This window comes from Pelophylax lessonae, assembly GCF_965119305.1.
Source record: "Pelophylax lessonae genome assembly, chromosome: 11".
Taxonomy (NCBI): Eukaryota; Metazoa; Chordata; class Amphibia; order Anura; family Ranidae; genus Pelophylax; species Pelophylax lessonae.
Window position 1 is genome coordinate 55,632,381 of NC_138778.1, and position 17,602 is coordinate 55,649,982.

Here is a 17,602-nt window from a genome sequence, read left to right on the forward strand (position 1 = left end):
GCTGTGTCACCTCTTGTTTCTGTCTGTTGGCTAATCCTCTTGGAGGTTCCTACATAATCTTGTGTCAACTCTACCTCAGTATCTAACCATTGTGCAACGTTTTGGGTAATATTTGGTTTTATTGTTCACGTGGTGACTGACCTAATTTTGAAGTGTATAAAAAAAAAAAAAGCCACAGTAGGTGTACAGACCCTGGGGTTACTGAGAGCTTCCTTTATGGTTTCCTCTGATTGGCTGCAGTGGAGAGGCAGGCAGATGTTGTAATGATTTCGGCCTGAAGATCGATTTTATTTAGTCACAGAATATAAAGCTGTTGGTATTTGAGTAGCGTTCAGTCGACTTGATTTTGTTCTGAGAGCGTGACCGAAAGTCCCTGTCCCACTGCTGGAACACAATTTCTGTATACTGTATGTCACCGATGCTACATACAGCTCAAACAGCATGCCCAGCAGACATCTGTTAGTAAAGCAAATAGTTCATTTGGGCCAGCTTGGTGCAAACAAACTCACAGGAACAAAATCACAGTAAACTTGGATATAAGCGTTAAGCAATTTAGCTTGGTCACCAATCTGTGCCTAGCCCCTTTTTCAACATTGAAGGAGTAGCAACACATTGAAAAGTTCATCACTCGGCTCTCTCCTCCTCCAAACATATTTAAACTGTTAACTGATAGCATGGTGAATCAGGGCCATCTTACCGAATGGGCATGCTGGGCAGTTGCCCGGGGGCCCCACTTGCCCGGGGGGCCCCAGCAACCCAGCACCAGCCAAGCATTGGTCCTGATACCCGTGTGCATCCCAACGCTGAACTTAGCAGGTGGCAAGCGCCTGTCAACCCTGCGCTGCTGTCAGGCCACTTGGGCTGTGGAGGGGGAGCCCACAACTGCAGGAATGCCTGTCCGCCTCCATGGGAACAGGCACACACAGGACAGTCGAGTCTGACTCCCGTCCATGTGTGTGTTCACCGGACACAGCCGGGAACTTGGAAGCTGTCATTAGCCTGGCACTGCTGTACCAATAAATATCGCCTTATCGATAATTTGCATTTTTATTCTCGTGGGTGATTGTGTAAGCAGGGCCCCAGTGCACTGCATTGCCTGGGGCCCTTAATGCTCTTAAGATGGCACTGTGGTGAATCGGTGTAGTACACTAGCTTAGAGTGATGCCAATCGTTCTCCCGATGTTAGTGCAGCTGTGCGGGCTAATATCAGGAGATTCAGATTATTATGCCAGTTCTATGTAAAAAAAATATATATATTTATTGATATTTATCCCACCGATCTGCAGATGAAAAGAACAGACATTTAACATTGTAGCAATAATGTAATGCTGTATCTCTGCACAGCACCCTAAACAGTGTTCACAAATCTAGAAGTCTTTAAAATATGAATGCATAGCATCCCAGCCTATATCTCCCAATCCACTCAGGACATATGTTTGTGCTCTACAGAAATGGTCTTATATTTTCTGCAAGTTGTTAGGTATAGTTCCACTAAGTATGGGAAGCAAAGATGTACCTTTTCTGCATGATACAGCAGTGAAGGAGCTTTAGAGGAGATAAATTTGTGGGTGCAGTTATGAAATTAAAACCGGGCCTGGCTAGAAGGAATTCAAACTATTATCTTTGCTCACATTCTTCAGTATATAATAGTAGATCCCATACAGTATTTATCTTGCACATGTTGATCGCTAACGTACCCTTAATAAGAATATGCAATGAAAACATAGGCTGGTGACGATAGTAGCTCAGCTGAAAATCTGATTTCTCCATGCCAAGGGTAGGTTGAGTATCGCCCTAGAAGTCCTAGACAACTATGAGCACCTGAAGGACCAAACCTTCCCCAGGTAAAACCAGTTTCAAGCAATCTGTTTTCCCGGAGTTCTGCTTTATTTTTTTATTAAATTAAATTCCTCACCTTGAGCAACCATTTGTTGTAGAAGGTGATCCCGATGGAAAAACAGTAGTAAAAAAGGACCAGCCCCACTGTGAAGAGTATTTTCCATAGTATGGCCCAGCAAGGTAAACCCATCTTGTCAGCCGCACCAATACTTTGTTGCATTACAATGTATAGTGGCAAAAGGAACCTATAAAACAAATGGGATTATGTCAGAAAAGTCCGTCATTCATACAGCTGTCTTCCTTGTATGACTGTAAATCTTTCATTTTACTGTTTTTTTAGGGAGTAGACAGAGAACTTCAAGCAGCTCTAAATGCCCCAGCAGCTCTCATGCAAACAGCTAATCAAAGGCAGACACAGCCAGGAGAACACTGTCCGCCTGGAAATGAAAAGCAGCTTTGGAGACAAAATCAGAAAAACCCTTTAAAAGAAAAGCATTGCGTAATAGGATAAAAAATGTCTTTGTATAGCAAATTTTAAAATTTATTGTAACCGGACGAATATATCATGATCCCTACAGGGATGGTGATCATTTAAAGATGGGGGAACGCCGGGGAAGACGGCAGTATTTTCACAATCTAAGCTTTTTTGATAAAAAAAAATGTGCAAAGTATGTGTCTTTGGTTGCATTGATTATAAAAAAAAAAAAAAAAATAAAAAAAAAAAAACGATATAGACACAGGAAACGATATAGACACATTCAACCCTGGACAGCCTGGGTGGTCAACACAGCATACCCAGTGTGGTCAGTGACCACATTTTCCTCTACCGCTGTAAAGCAATATAGTTTGGTCACCAGCCTGTGCTTGTGTACTAGTTATATGTAAACAAAAAATTGGATTTTTGTCTTACCCTAAAATCCTTTTCTCTGATGTTCATTGACGGACACAGCTCCAGAATCTTCTTGACCATTGGGTTATGCTGCCCCCTACAGGAGTAGGACACTAGGCAGGAAAAAAAAAAACTTTACCACGCCTATGGGGCAGTCCCAGGGGGTATACTCACACTTCCTGCTAAAGACACATTCAGTTTAGTTGCAAGCAGTGTCAGAAAAAAATAACCCAACTCAATAGAGGGGTGGGTGCTGCGTCAGTCAATTAACATCAGAGAAAAGGATTTTACGGTAAGACAAAAATACAATTTTCTCTTTCATTCATTGACGGACACAGCTCCAGAATCTTCTTGACCATTGGGACGTCCCAAAGCAGTGTTAAACATGAGGAGTGGGAAAAAACACACCAGAAAAAATTCCCAAAAAGGCTAAACCTAGCCAACCAGGTAACATGGAGCTCAACCAGGAACAACTGGAGCTCATCTGGTAAAAACATACACCCTCAAAGAGGACTAGTCCTCTCAAACAGCGGCCTGCAAAACCTTGCGGCCAAAAGTAGCATCCGCAGATGCCAGCACATCCAGTTTATAAGATTTTGTGAAAGTGTGCACAGACGACAGGGTGGCCGCCTTGCAAACCTGAACCACTGACGCATGATGGCAGAAGGCCCAGGAGGCACTAAGCGCCCGTGTAGAATGCGCCTTAACAGGGAAAGAACCTGATTGAATAGGCCTGCACTACTGTCCGTCTGATCCATCTGGAAATGGTCGCAGCTGACGTGGCCAACCCCTTGTGAGGTCCACCCGTAAGGACAATAAGTGCGTCTGATTTCCTAAATGACTCGGTTGCAGCCAAGTACACCCTGATCGCCCGAACCACATCGAGGAAATGCAATACAATCTCCTTAGGATGCTTAGGACACAGGGAGGGCAACACAATGTCTTCATTCAGATTGAAACCAGAGACAACCTTAGGAATGGAAGGAAGGAATGACTGACAAGGGCGAAGCACCACTTTATCTCTGTGAACCACTAAATAAGGTGAACATCAAAACAAAGCAGCCAGCTCAGACACTCTGCGTGCAGAAGTAATCGCCACCAAAAAGGCTATCTTCTGGGACAATGTAAGCAGAGGAATCTCACAAATATTTTTAAAAGGCAGTTTCTGAAAAACCAACAGTACTAAACTGAGATCCCACGGAGGCAACGGAGACCGCACAGGTGGAGCCAAGTGGAGAATCCCCTGAACAAAGGTGCAAACCAAGGAATGCGTAGCTAAAGGACGTTAAAAGAAAAATCGCCAAGGCTGAAACCTGGCCCTTGATGGTAACCAAGGCTAGGCGCTGTTTCACACCTCTTTGGAGGAATGCAAAAATTCCAGCCACTGAAAAGGAATGGGGAGAAACCCCCAGAGACTCACACCGCGCAATGTACGACTTCCAGATGCAATGGTAAATCTTCCTAGAGGTAGATTTTCTAGTTTTTAACAGCGTAGGAATCACCGAGTCAGACAACCCCCTATCTTTCAGCACCACAGCCAAGCCATTAAAGCCTGCAACTGTAAAGCAGTATGGAAGATAGGCCCTTGGGCCAATAGGTCTTCTCTGAGAGGGAGTCGCCAAGGGACATCGGCGATCAGCCGGATTAGATCTGCGTACCAAGGCCTCCACCAGTGCTTTTTCCTGCATGGCTGTATTGGAAGAGGAATCATCCTCACTATCAGAGCACTCAGAGTGCGTGGAAGCAGACCCAGCAGGTTGACTCGCGTCTGCGACGGCCAGATCAGACTTAGAATCTGAGGAGACAGAGGAGGCAGGTGAAAGCAACCTAGAACACCAAGGACTCCAGAGCCACGGCCATTGCAGACAGGGTGGCCTGGGACCCAGAAGGGCCTGCCGCCTCTGAGATGGGATCAGGAGGTGAAATTTGCTCCAGGGACTCAATGTTAACCAGGGAACCACACAGGCAAATCTAGAAAAAAAATACTGACTCCCCCGCCACCGCGCTGCTATAGCAGAGAGAGGGGGATCCACCTAGGGCACTCACAATAACTCACCACCCCCGGTCAGCACAGAGCAGAGCGCTGGATGCTGAACCCATGTTGCGATCAGAGAGAAAGAGGATGTCCAGGAGTCAGCACTGGAGGTCCACTGCCACAGTCACCGCCCACAAGGCTCCAAAAACATGGTCGCCGCTTTTGTCAATGGGAAACATCCAAGAAAATGGCCCCTGGACTACACAAACATGGCCGCCGTATATACAGCCAACCATCCACAACAAAATGGCGGTTCCACACGACTCCCAGGACCCACAGGGGACACCAAGGTACATTTGAACAGTAAAGGGGGCACTGGCAGGAGCCCCTACCAGTGAACTGCTCCAGGCAGACCACCTCTCCATCGGAATAGGGGTGCTGCGGCCAGAAGGCACTCTGCGACTCAGCCCTAGACCAGGTTGTATGCGCCCTCACGAGATGTTTAACTCGCAGGCCAGCCCCGGTCCAGTGGGGCTATGTCGCGGCTGACCTATCGCGGAGCTGAGGTCTGCATGCGCTCGCTGGCTGGACTGGGAAGACCGTAAGGATCTAGAATATCCAGTCAGTCGCCCAGTCCAGTAGTTGATTGCAGTTCTCACAGGAACAGAAAATAATAAAAAGAGGAAACAAAATCAGTTTAAAAAGAAAAAATGCCAGGACCAGAGATCTCAGCAAGGAACTAGGTTCTTACTCCTGACTAGGCAGAAAAAAAAAAAAACCGAATGCCTATAGCAGGAAGTGGGAGTATACCCCCTAGGACTGCACCATAGGCCTGGTAAAGTTTTTTCCTGCCTAGTGTCCTACTCCTGTAGGGGGCAGCATAACCCAATGGTCAAAAAGATTCTGGAGCTGTGTCCGTCAATGAATGAAAAATAAATATATTTATTGATTTTGACCCCTTTGATCTGCAGATGGGGAAACTGAGTTAATATAATGTAAAAATAATGTAACAATGTATCGCTGCAAGACCTGCCCTGCAAGCTTAATCTTGATTTGTGATTTAGAAACGATCACTTTCAGGAGAGAAGCAATGGAAGCTTCCATAATGTTCTCTTGACAATTTTAGTTTTAAGTAACAAACAAACTTGGATGGCTCATCAAAATGAGCATATGATAAAAATAAAAAAATGCAAAAGTAACGCTTACGTTCTGTGACAACCACATGTCAAAACAATAGATATAGAATATACTGTAGCTACAGATGTTATATGCAAATCTAGACTCCTGTAAAAGCCAAAATCAGTCTCTCTCCTCCCCAACCCTCCTTATTAATCCTTCAACTTGATGGGAGGTGTCAGAACCTGGATCACCTGCTGGTGGCACTGTGGTTCCCAGAGCTGAAAGGCATAGTTTTGATGGCCACCAGCAGTAGTCAGCAGATCCTAGTAATTATGCTCCACTTGTTGCTGGCTGCTGAGATGGTATATAACCCCTATCTAGCTTCCCTTGGTCTCCCAGTGTTTTGCCTGTGAATCACATACCTGCTTATTGATGCTCTGGTCCAGTTCCTGATCGTGTCCCCTACACTGATTCCAACTGTGATCCTGTTCCAGTACCTGGATCATGTTACCCCATTTTGGCTCCTCTTTCTGATCTGTCTTCCTGGCTGTGTCCCTCATCTCCTGACCTACCCTGTTTATGTGTTTGGTTCTTCTTTTTTATGTTTTGTTTTAAAGGTTGATTGTTAGGGATTCTGTCACATGCTTCACTTTCTACATATTTTCACTATTACTTGTATACCGTTTAAAAAAGGTACAGCCAAAGCTCATTTGGCTGTTCTTCTCCTGTGGATCACAGGAGTGCAGTTCGTTCTGGAGAACAGTGAGCTACTGACTGACCGTTACAAGCTCTCTGCCAATGGAGCACTGAGAAGTGAGCGATCAGTGGTGTTTGATCGCACAGTTCTCAGTCTTCGAGCTGGTGGGGGGCTAAGGCTGCATCCATCTAGGTATGTATAATTCAAGACTGCCGAAAGACAGGTACAACTTATGTAGGAGGTTTTGTTTCATCTCTGTATCACCTGATGCCAGTCACTTCACTGGGTATGTGTAAGGGTTTACTACCACTTTATCCATATTCAGTCTGGTCCCAGCTTCCTTAACTGCAGCATACTGATCTTGTTATCCCAGCTATTGCTGGATGCCAACGCTCAGTATCCTAACAGGGGGCCTCATTGATCAACTGATAAGCTCAGGAGGTCCGGCCAGACTCAGCATTTACAGGAATAATCAAAATTTCTTCTCCTGACACCAATGATGGGGCACTATTCCTCCCACTGACATCAACAATAGGTCAACAGTCCTCCCATCAACACTAATGATTGGGTACTATTCCTACAACCAACAATGATGGGGGTGCTATTCCTCCTAATGCCAACAATGATGAGGCTCTATTCCTTCTACTGACAGGAGTGATGGGGCACTATTTCTCCCATTGACCAATGATGGTGTACTATTCCTTCCACTGACACCAATGATGGGGCACTATTTCTACAACCAACAATGATGGGGGTGCTATTTTTCCTAATGCAAGCAATCATGAGGCTCTATTCCTTTCACTGACAGGAGTGATGGGGCACTATTTCTCCCACTGACCAATGTTGGTGTACTATTCCTTCACCTGACACTAATGACACGGTATTATTCCTCTCATCAACGTTGGAGCACTATTCCTACAACCAACAATGACGGTGGTGCTATTCCTCCTAATGCCAGCAATGATGGGGCACTATTCCTCCCATTGACACCAAGAACGGGGCACTATTCCTCCTAGTGTTCACTGACGCAAGGGAATTTTTTTTTTTTTTTACCCATTTGACCACAAACCCTGAGATATTTTATACCCCTCCTGACACCAACAATGGAGCACTATGCCTCCTTGCACTGATCACCCACTCTGTGGCATTTTTTTATTTTACTCCCACTATCATTGGCCTTGCAGCACTGTTTTGCCCTTATTCACACTTTCAGTCTGTATTTGTTTTATTGAACGCAGGAGGAGTTGATCTGGAAAGCATAAACAAACTTTTTATTTCCCAGGTCAAGTTCTCCTTTGCAAAAGGTCTCTGTTTTTACATGCATTTAGCTGCATAAACCAGGTTAAAGGGTCCCAGGATGCAAATGTTTCTTGTTTATGTATCTGCAGCCAGACAGAATGCATCTAGACACTGTTGGAACGTCTAGATGTACGTTCAGGCATAGAAAAGTATTCCATGCTTCCAAATGCGTTTATAAATTGGCTCCAACCGCACCCAGGGGCATACATTTTTACACCCGCGTGCATGAGGCCTTACTCCTACTAGTCACTAGAGATGAGCTCAGGTGTCCTCTGAACTCAACTCTATCCAAACTACAAGCTTGTGCTCTTCTCTTACTACAATGAGCTGCGGGCTGAGTCATTCCTGCTCCCCAGCCCACCTCTTTATTTACATGAGCTGCTTGATGAGAATGATCCCACCCACAGCTCATTGGAGTAAAAAGAGAGAGGAGTTTGGGTAGAGATGAGCTCATCTCTGCTAGCCACCATCCCTGCAAAATGTATTACTCCTGCTAAACACTGACTTGCAGTGTTTATTATTCCTACTAATCAATGATTTGCAGCATTTATTACTTCCACCAATCACTGACTTGAAGGACTGATAACTCCCACCAATCACTGACTTGGAGCATTTATAATTCCCCCAATCATTGACTTGGAGCATTTATTACTCCCCCAATCACTGACTTGGAGCATTTATTACTCCCCCAATCACTGACTTGGAGCATTTATTACTCCCCCAATCACTGACTTGGAGCATTTATTACTCCCCCAATCACTGACTTGAAGGACTGATTACTCCCACCAATCACTGACTTGGAGCATTTATAATTCCCCCAATCATTGACTTGGAGCATTTATTATTCCCCCAATCACTGACTTGGAGCATTTGCAGTGCATCCAGAAAGTATTCAAAGCGCTTCACTTTTTCCACATTTTGTTACGTTACAGCCTTATTCCAAAATGGAATATATAATATATAAGGATTATTACCACTTGTTTGAACTTTGTTTGGATAATACGGATTTATTTAATCTTATTTTATATGGTCACATGGTTCAATTTCTATTCATTTCAATTTTTATTGTTTTTTTGTGGTAACATTTGTCACATTTTGTAGGTCTTGAATTAGGCTGCATTCACATGTTAGCGTAAGGATCGCGGGCAGAATCGTCACGATTCCGCCCGCGATCCGGAGATCATTGCAAATCGTGGGACGCCTGTGCCTTGCCCGTGATTTGCAATAGCACCCCAAACGCTGAGCGATGTTGCCGCAATTTCCACCTGCCGAATCGCGGTAACATCGCGGAAAAAAAAAAATTGCGGGACGCATTACGCCCAAAAAAGTACAAGAGCTTCTTTGGAGCGTATTGCGTCCCGCGATTTCTTTTGCGCGATGTTACCGCGATTCGGCAGGCGGAAATCGCGGTAACATCGCTCAGCGTTTGGGGTGCTATTGCGGGCAACGCACAGGCGTCCCGCGATTTGCAAAGATCTCCGGATCGCGGGCGGAATTGCGGCGATTCTGCCCGCGATCCATACGCTGACATGTGAATGCAGCCTTATGTACATGGGATTTTTTTTGTTTTTAATTTTTAATAAATTTCCAAAGATTTCAAACAAAATTCTTTCACGTTGTCATTATGGGGTATTTGCAAAACAACACCACAGCACATGGAAGTATTCACAGTCTTTGCTCAATACTTTGTTGAAGCACCTTTGGCACCAATTACAGCCTCAAGTCTTTTTGAGTATGATGCTACAAGCTTGGCACACATTTTTGAGCAGTTTCTCCCATCCTTCTTTGCAGGATCTCTCAAGCTCCATCAGGTTGCATGGGGAGCATTGCTGCACAGACATTTTCAGATCTCTCTAGAGATCTCAATTGGGTTCATGTCTGGGCCAAGGACATTCACAGAGTTGACCCGTAGCCACTCCTTTTTCATCTTGGCTGTGTGCTCAGGGTCGTTGTCCTGCTGGAAAATGAACATTCACCCCAGTCTGAGGTCCAGAACGCTCTGGAGCAGGTTTTCATCAAGGATGTCTCAGTACATTGCTGCATTAATCTTTCCCTCGATCCTGACTAGCCTCACAGTTCCTGTCGCTAAAAAACATCCCCACAGCATGATGCTGCCACCACCATGCTTCACTGTAGGGATAGTATTGGCCAGGTGATGGGTGGTGCCTGGTTTCCTCCAGACATGACACTTGCCATTCAGGCCATAGAGTTCAACCTTTGTTTCATCAGACCAGAGAATTTTATTTCTCATGGTCTGAGAGTCCTTCAGGTGCCTTTTGGCAAACTCCAGGTGGGCTGTCATGCCTTTTACTGAGGAGTGGCTTCCATCTGGCAACTCTACCATACAGACCTGATTGGTGGAGTGCTGCAGAGATGGTTGTTCTTCTGGAAGGTTCTCCTCTCTCCACAGAGAAATGCTGGAGCTCTGTCAGAGTGACTGTTGGGTTCTTGGTCACCTCCCTGACTAAGGCCCTGCTTACCGGATCGCTCAGTTTGGCCGGATGGCCCGCTCTAGGAAGAGTCCTGGTGGTTCCAAACACCTTCCATTTATGGATGATGGAGGCCACTATGCTCATTGGGACCTTCAGTGCTGCAGAATTCTTTCTGTACCCTTCCCCAGATCTGTGCCTAGATAAAATCCTGTTTCGGAGGTCTACAGACAATTCCTTGGACTTCATGGCTTGATTTGTGCTCTGACATGCACTGTTAACTGTGGGACCTTATATAGACAGGTGTGTGGCTTTCCAAATGATGTCCAATCAACTGAATTTACCACAGGTGGACTCCAATCAAGTTGTAGAAACATCTCAAGGATGATCAGTGGAAACAGGATGCACCTGGGCTCAATTTTGAGAGTCATGGCAAAGGCTGTGAATACTTATGTATGTGATTTTATATTTTTTAATATATTTGCAAAGATTTCAAACAAACTTCTTTCACATTGTCATTATGGGGTATTGTTTGTAGAATTTTGAGAAAAATAATACATTTAATCCATTTTGGAATAAGGCTGTAACATACCAGAATGTGGAAAAAGCGAAGCGCTGTGAATACTTTCCGGTTGCATTTATTACTCCTCCAATCACTGACTTGCAGTATATATTACTCCCGCCAATCACCACCTTGGAGCGTTTATTACTCCCATCAGTGATGGACTTGCAGCGCTGATTACTTCCACTAATCTCGGACTTGCAGGATTTATTACTCCGGTAAAGCCCCGTACACACGTACCGATTGTTGGCCGTAAATATTCGGCCGGCGACCGATCGGCCGATTGTAGGCTTGTTAGTATGATGCTTCCGACAGCCAACAGCGCATTTTCGGCCGAACAGAATCTGTCGTGCAGGCATTAAAATTTTTGTTGGCCAACACCAGAACGGCCGATTGTTCGCCAGTCAGTACAGATTTCGGCCGACAGACAGCAGATTTGCAAGACTGGGCATGCTCAGAAAAGGAAAAAAGACAAGGAAAGTTAACCATCACATGACATCACTTCTGCAGTCGGCTGTTGTTGGCCGACAAAATTCGTGTGCAGTCTTTTGCAGTTTTCAACAGACACGACAGCCCTGGACAAAAGACGGCCGATCGTTCGGCCGACGATCGGTACGTGTGTACGGGGCTTTAATCATCAACTTGCAGCGTTTAATTCTCCCACTAATCTTCGATTTTCAGGATTTTTTTTATTCCCACTAATCACTGACTTGCAGCGTATATTACTCCCACTAACTTGCTGTTTTTTTTTACTCCCGCCAACCACCAACTTGCGTTTATTACTTCTGCCATTCACCGCCTTGGAGCGTTTATTACTCCCATCAGTCATGGACTTGCAACGCTGATTACTCCCACTAATCTCTGACTTGCAGCGTTTATTACTCCCACTAATCTCCGATTTTCAGGATTTTTTTATTCCCACCAATCATAAAATTGCAGCGTTTATTACTCCGGCTAATCACCAACTTGCAGAGTATATTACTCCCGCCCACCAACAACTTACGTTTATTACTCCCACTAATGTCTGATTTTCAGGATTTTTTATTCCCACCAATCATTAACTTGCAGCGTTTATTACTCCGGCTAATTAGGGACTTGCAGCATATATTACTCCCACTAACTTGCGGTTTTAATTACTCCCGCCCACCAACAACTTGCGTTTATTACTCCCACTAATCGCCAAATTGCAATGTTTATTATTACCACAGATCACCAACTTGCAGCGTCTATTATTCCCACTAATCACCATCTTGCAGCGTTTATTACTCCCACCAATCGCCAACTTGCATTTATTATTCCCACTAATCACCATCTTGCAGCGTTTTTTACTCCCACCAATCACAAAATTGCGTTTATTATTCCCACTAATCACAATCTTGCAGCGTTTATTACCCCCACCAATCGCCAACCTGCGTTTATTATTGCTACTAATCACCATCCTGCAGCGTTTAGTGGGAATAATAAACGCAATTTGGTAATTGGTGGGAGTAATAATCACCATCTTGCAGCATTTATTACTCCCACCAATTACCAAATTGCGTTTACTATTCCCACTAATCACCATCTTGCAGCGTTTATTACTCCCACCCATCACCAACCTGCGTTTATTATTCCTACTAATCACCATCTTGCAGCGTTTATTACTCCCACCAATCACCAACTTGCGTTTATTATTCCCACTAATCACCATCTTGCAGTGTTTATTACTCCCACCAATCGCCAACTTGCGTTTATTATTCCCACTAATCACCATCTTGCAGTGTTTATTACTCCCACCAATCGCCAACTTGCGTTTACTATTCCCACTAATCACCATCTTGCAGCGTTTATTACTCCCACCAATCACCAACTTGCGTTTATTATTCCCACTAATCACCATCTTGCAGCGTTTATTACTCCCACCAATCACCAACCTGCATTTATTATTCCTACTAATCACCATCTTGCAGCGTTTATTACTCCCACCAATCACCAACCTGCGTTTATTATTGCTACTAATCACCATCCTGCAGCGTTTATTACTCCCACCAATCACCAACTTGCGTTTATTATTCCCACTAATCACCATCTTGCAGCGTTTATTACTCCCACCAATCACCAACTTGCGTTTACTATTCCCACTAATCACCATCTTGCAGCGTTTATTACTCCCACCAATCACCAACCTGCGTTTATTATTCCCACTAATCACCATCTTGCAGCGTTTATTACTCCCACCAATCACCAACTTGCGTTTATTATTCCCACTAATCACCATCTTGCAGCGTTTATTACTCCCACCAATCACCAACCTGCGTTTATAATTCCTACTAATCACCATCTTGCAGCGTTTATTACTCCCACCAATCACCAACCTGCGTTTATTATTCCCACTAATCACCATCTTGCAGCGTTTATTACTCCCACCAATCACCAACTTGCGTTTATTATTCCCACTAATCGCCATCTTGCAGCGTTTATTACTGCCACCAATCACCAACTTGCGTTTATTATTCCCACTAATCACCATCTTGCAGCGTTTATTACTCCCACCAATCACCAACTTGCGTTTATTATTCCCACTAATCGCCATCTTGCAGCGTTTATTACTCCCACCAATCACCAACCTGCGTTTATTATTCCCACTAATCACCATCTTGCAGCGTTTATTACTCCCACCAATCACCAACTTGCGTTTATTATTCCCACTAATCACCATCTTGCAGCGTTTATTACTCCCACCAATCACCAACTTGCGTTTATTACTCCCACCAATCACCAACTTGCGTTTATTATTCCCACTAATCACCATCTTGCAGCGTTTATTACTCCCACCAATCACCAACTTGCGTTTATTATTCCCACTAATCACCATCTTGCAGCGTTTATTACTCCCACCAATCACCAACTTGCGTTTATTATTCCCACCAATCACCAACTTGCAGCGTTTATTACTCCCACCAATCACCACCTTGCATTTATTTTTCCTACTAATCACCGACTTACAGCGTCTATTATTTCCGCTAATCGCCAACTTGTTTGTAACTTCTTCTGATCGCCAACCCTGGGGAATTTTTTATTTTTCACTCTCTGGCTACAGTCAGGTCCCTGAACATTCTGAAGACAATGACGTGTCCCTATTGTTTATAAAGGACCTCATTCTGAATGTTCGCCGCCTATAAATGTATGACAGATTTTTATTATGGGCATAAACATTCGTAGTGGATGTGAGATGACAGACAGCCGCTATCGGTATACCACCCATCACCGCTCAGACAACTTACCCACGCTTTATCCAGAGTTGTCACCGCAGGGAGACCCGTGTCCTCCAACATCTGTCCAGTCCTGTCCTTCAGCCTGACACCTGCACAGATCACACTGATTAGTATTATTGATTATTATTATTATTATTGATCAATGCACTGACACCCCTCCTGCTTTGTGGGACTGTGAGGTCCTGTTTATTACTGTGCAGAGCCGGGGATTTGTACACAATGACCTGCATGTAGTCCAGGCTGCACTTACAGACTGCAAGGTGTGTGCAACAGATGGGAAACACTCGGGGACCATGTCTCCTTACACCTAGTAATATGTCCGTGTATACAGAGCACACCGGACTACAACTACACTACAAGTGTCCTCCCATTGTACCCTGCCAGACCCCTGTACCTCCTCTACTCACTCAGATCTTCAACAAGACGTGGCTCACCGCGCACAGCATGCTGGGAGGGATCTCTGCTTCACACGCGAACGTCCTCCTCCCGCCGCCATCTTGGTGGTGGCATGAGATGATTCTCAGTCATAGTTATCGCAGTGACTGGCTGCTCTTTGTGCAGTGTGTCAGTAATGTTCTGCCTTTCCCGAAGAGAAATGTCCAATGTACAGTATAATATTACCTGCCAGCTTTTAAAAGTGGAACAGGGTTGTCAAATTCCCTATGTTTCTGAGGAGGGGTCCTGAGGTACCCCACTTTATGGCATCCAACAGTCCTTTATGTGAGGGGACTGTCCCTATTTTGGAACCAAGTCCCTCATGCTTCATCATATGTCCACCTTAATGTACTGGTGTAGAGATTTATAGGAGAAAATAAATGATGCAAACCAAACTTGCTTGCGCGAAACTTTTTACCTTTCTTTTAGCTTATTGCACTGGTTGAAGTACAACTGACGACCAGTTCACGCCATAAAACCGCAGTCCAGATGCGTTCCAGAGGCACGGTTTTGATGCAGTCCAGTGCATTTCCCCCCTCTTTTTTTTATTTTTATAACCTTAACCACTTCAATACCGGGCACTTTCACCCCCTTCCTGCCCAGGCCAATTTTCCCCTTTTAGCGCTGTTGCATTTTGAATGACAATTGCGCGGTCATGCAACACTGTACCTAAACCAGATTTATGTCATTTCCCCCCCCCCCCACAAATAGAGCTTTCTTTTGGTGGTATTTGATCACCTCTGGGTTTTTTCCTTTTTGCTAAACAAATAAAAAAAGACAGAAAAGTTTGAAAAAAAAAAAAGTTTTTTTGTTTATGTTATACAATTTTGTAAATAAATAAGTTTTTTCCTGCACTGATGAGACTGCACTGACAGGCACTGATGAGGTGGCACTGATAGGGTGGCACTAATGGGGTGGCATTGATAGGTAGCACTGATATGCAGCATTGGTGGGCACTGATAGGTGGCACTGATAGGCGGCATTGATAGGCACTGATAGGCAGCACTGATGGGCAATAATGGGCACTGGTGGGCGACACTGATAGATGGCAATGATGGGCACTGCTGGGCAGCACTGATAGGGAGGGCACTGGCAGGCAGCACTGATGGGGAGGGCAAGGGGGGGCTTGCCATCCCTGGTGGCCATAGTGGGCATCCCTGGGGTCATGGGTGGGCATCCCTGGTGGTTCTAGTGGCACCCCCCCCGAGGGTCTGCACTGGTAATCAATGATCTGATTACCAGTACCGATTCCCCCCCCCCCCCCCCCCACGTGTCAGGGGAGCCGCCGGTCGGCGCTCCTTTACTCGTGCCTGTCAGGCACGTACTGAGGAAAGCCGATCAACGGCTCTTCCTGTTTACTATGTGACCACCTGTGATTGGACACGGCTGGTCACATGGTAAAGAGCCTACGTCAGACTGACACCTCGCATCACCGGGGGGTGCGCAGAGCGTATTACCCTGCCGCCGTCATATGACGTCCGGTCGGGATAATACAACCACAATCCCGCCGTCAATCTGCTATAGGGCGGGCGGGATGTGTTTAAAGGGGAGTTCCACCTAAAAGTGGAACTTCCGCTCATTTGCTTCCCCCCCCCCCCCCCTCCGGTGCCACATTTGGCACCTTTCAGGGGGGAGGGGGGAACGGGTACCTGTTTTTGACAGGTACCCTTCCCCACTTCTGGGAAACGGCGCTGCGGACTCGGAAGTTTGGCTCCCTCCTCCTTTCCCCTGCCGCTGAGCCAATCCAAATGTGCAGCGCGCTTTACATATGAGCAGTAGGGACTGCCGGGTTCCCTTACCGGCAATGGCGGCTGCAGCACCCGACAGCCGATGGAAACATCGGCTGCGGTGCCGACATCGCCGGACTCCAGGACAGGTAAGTGTCCTATTATTAAAAGTCAGCAGCTACTTTATGTGTAGCTGCTGACTTTTAAATTTTTGGAGGGGGGGGGGGGGGCGGAACTGCTCTTTAAACCCACGTTCACATTGGTCCGATTCATGTCAAATCGCATCTCAAATCAGAGATAATTGGTGGCAAAGTAGATTCCCAAAAGTCGTTTCTGTACTACTTTTGACGATTTGGGGGGGGGGTGATTTCCTTGGACATCTGTGCAGGAATCAGCACAGATGTCTGTGAAATTGCCCCCAAATTCGGACTGAAATGACGGCTTGAAATCGTGCGAGTTTCCAAACAGCCTCAGTGTGAACCTGGGCTAAGGCCCGCTTCACACTGCGATGCAATGTCTGCGATGCCAGACATTGCATGCTATTCGCACTGCATTGCTGTGCAGAGAGAGCAAATTCGGTTCAATGCAATGCAAATTCAGCCATACAAACTATATGACTGAATTAGCATCGCATTCGGATCAAAACTCGTGCAGGATCTATTTTTTTTGGCCACACCAAAATCGGATTGCATGGCTGTCAGGGGAGGACTGGGCCAGGGGGCAGGGGGGCAATTGCCCCCTGGGCCGCTCTGATGTCCTGTAAAAAGGCTGCACCGCTCCTGCCACAGATGCCTATAGGATTCCTGGTAAAGAGAAGTAAAAAGTCCCCACCACTGACCTACTGGGTTGAAAACAAGGACAGAGTGTAGGCCTCCCTCCCCAGCATGGATGATGTAAACTGTCTGAACAGAGGCTGCTTCCATGCACCACTGGAGACTCTCCTCCTCTGGCCAGCCCCAACTGAGTTATTCCAGCTCCTCCCAACCGCTCCCTGCTGGCCAGGTTGGGAACCCAGATTCAGCCGGTGAGTAGAATACCTGGAGCAGAGATTTAGCCTGGAATGGGGGTCAGGAGGATGCTGGGAAGACGGAGAGTGGGAGGAGGGCCGAGTCGCTGCAACATGGGCCTCTGGTTTGTACCTGCCCCATGGGCCGAAAGTTGCCAGTCTGTCCCTGATGGCTGTTCATACTTATGCGATCTGGTTCCTGTCCAAATTCACAGTTCACACTGATCTACGAACCGATCTGGGGGTGTCATTAACTTTGTATTGACAACCTCAGCGGTTCGCACAGGGTTTCTCGCATCGCACCAATGTGAACCCGCCCTTAGCCTGGGTTCATACTACTGCAATGTCAGACATCGCATGTGATTCGCTCC

The 17,602-nt window shown here is 45.8% G+C and overlaps 1 protein-coding gene across 1 annotated transcript in view; it reads right to left on the bottom strand.

Annotated features, from left to right (window-relative positions):
• The window catches only part of SLC35H1 (solute carrier family 35 member H1), a 96,991-nt gene extending 82,556 nt beyond the window's left edge, over window positions 1-14,435 (bottom strand). Inside the window, exons 1-2 of the mRNA XM_082272919.1 lie at window positions 14,073-14,435; window positions 1,916-2,084 (exon numbers count right to left, since the gene is read on the bottom strand). Of these exons, the coding sequence (XP_082129045.1) occupies window positions 1,916-2,059 (144 nt within the window). The 5' untranslated portion in view covers window positions 2,060-2,084; window positions 14,073-14,435. The remainder of the gene's footprint in view (window positions 1-1,915; window positions 2,085-14,072) is intronic.
• Between the last annotated feature and the right edge of the window lie 3,167 nt (window positions 14,436-17,602).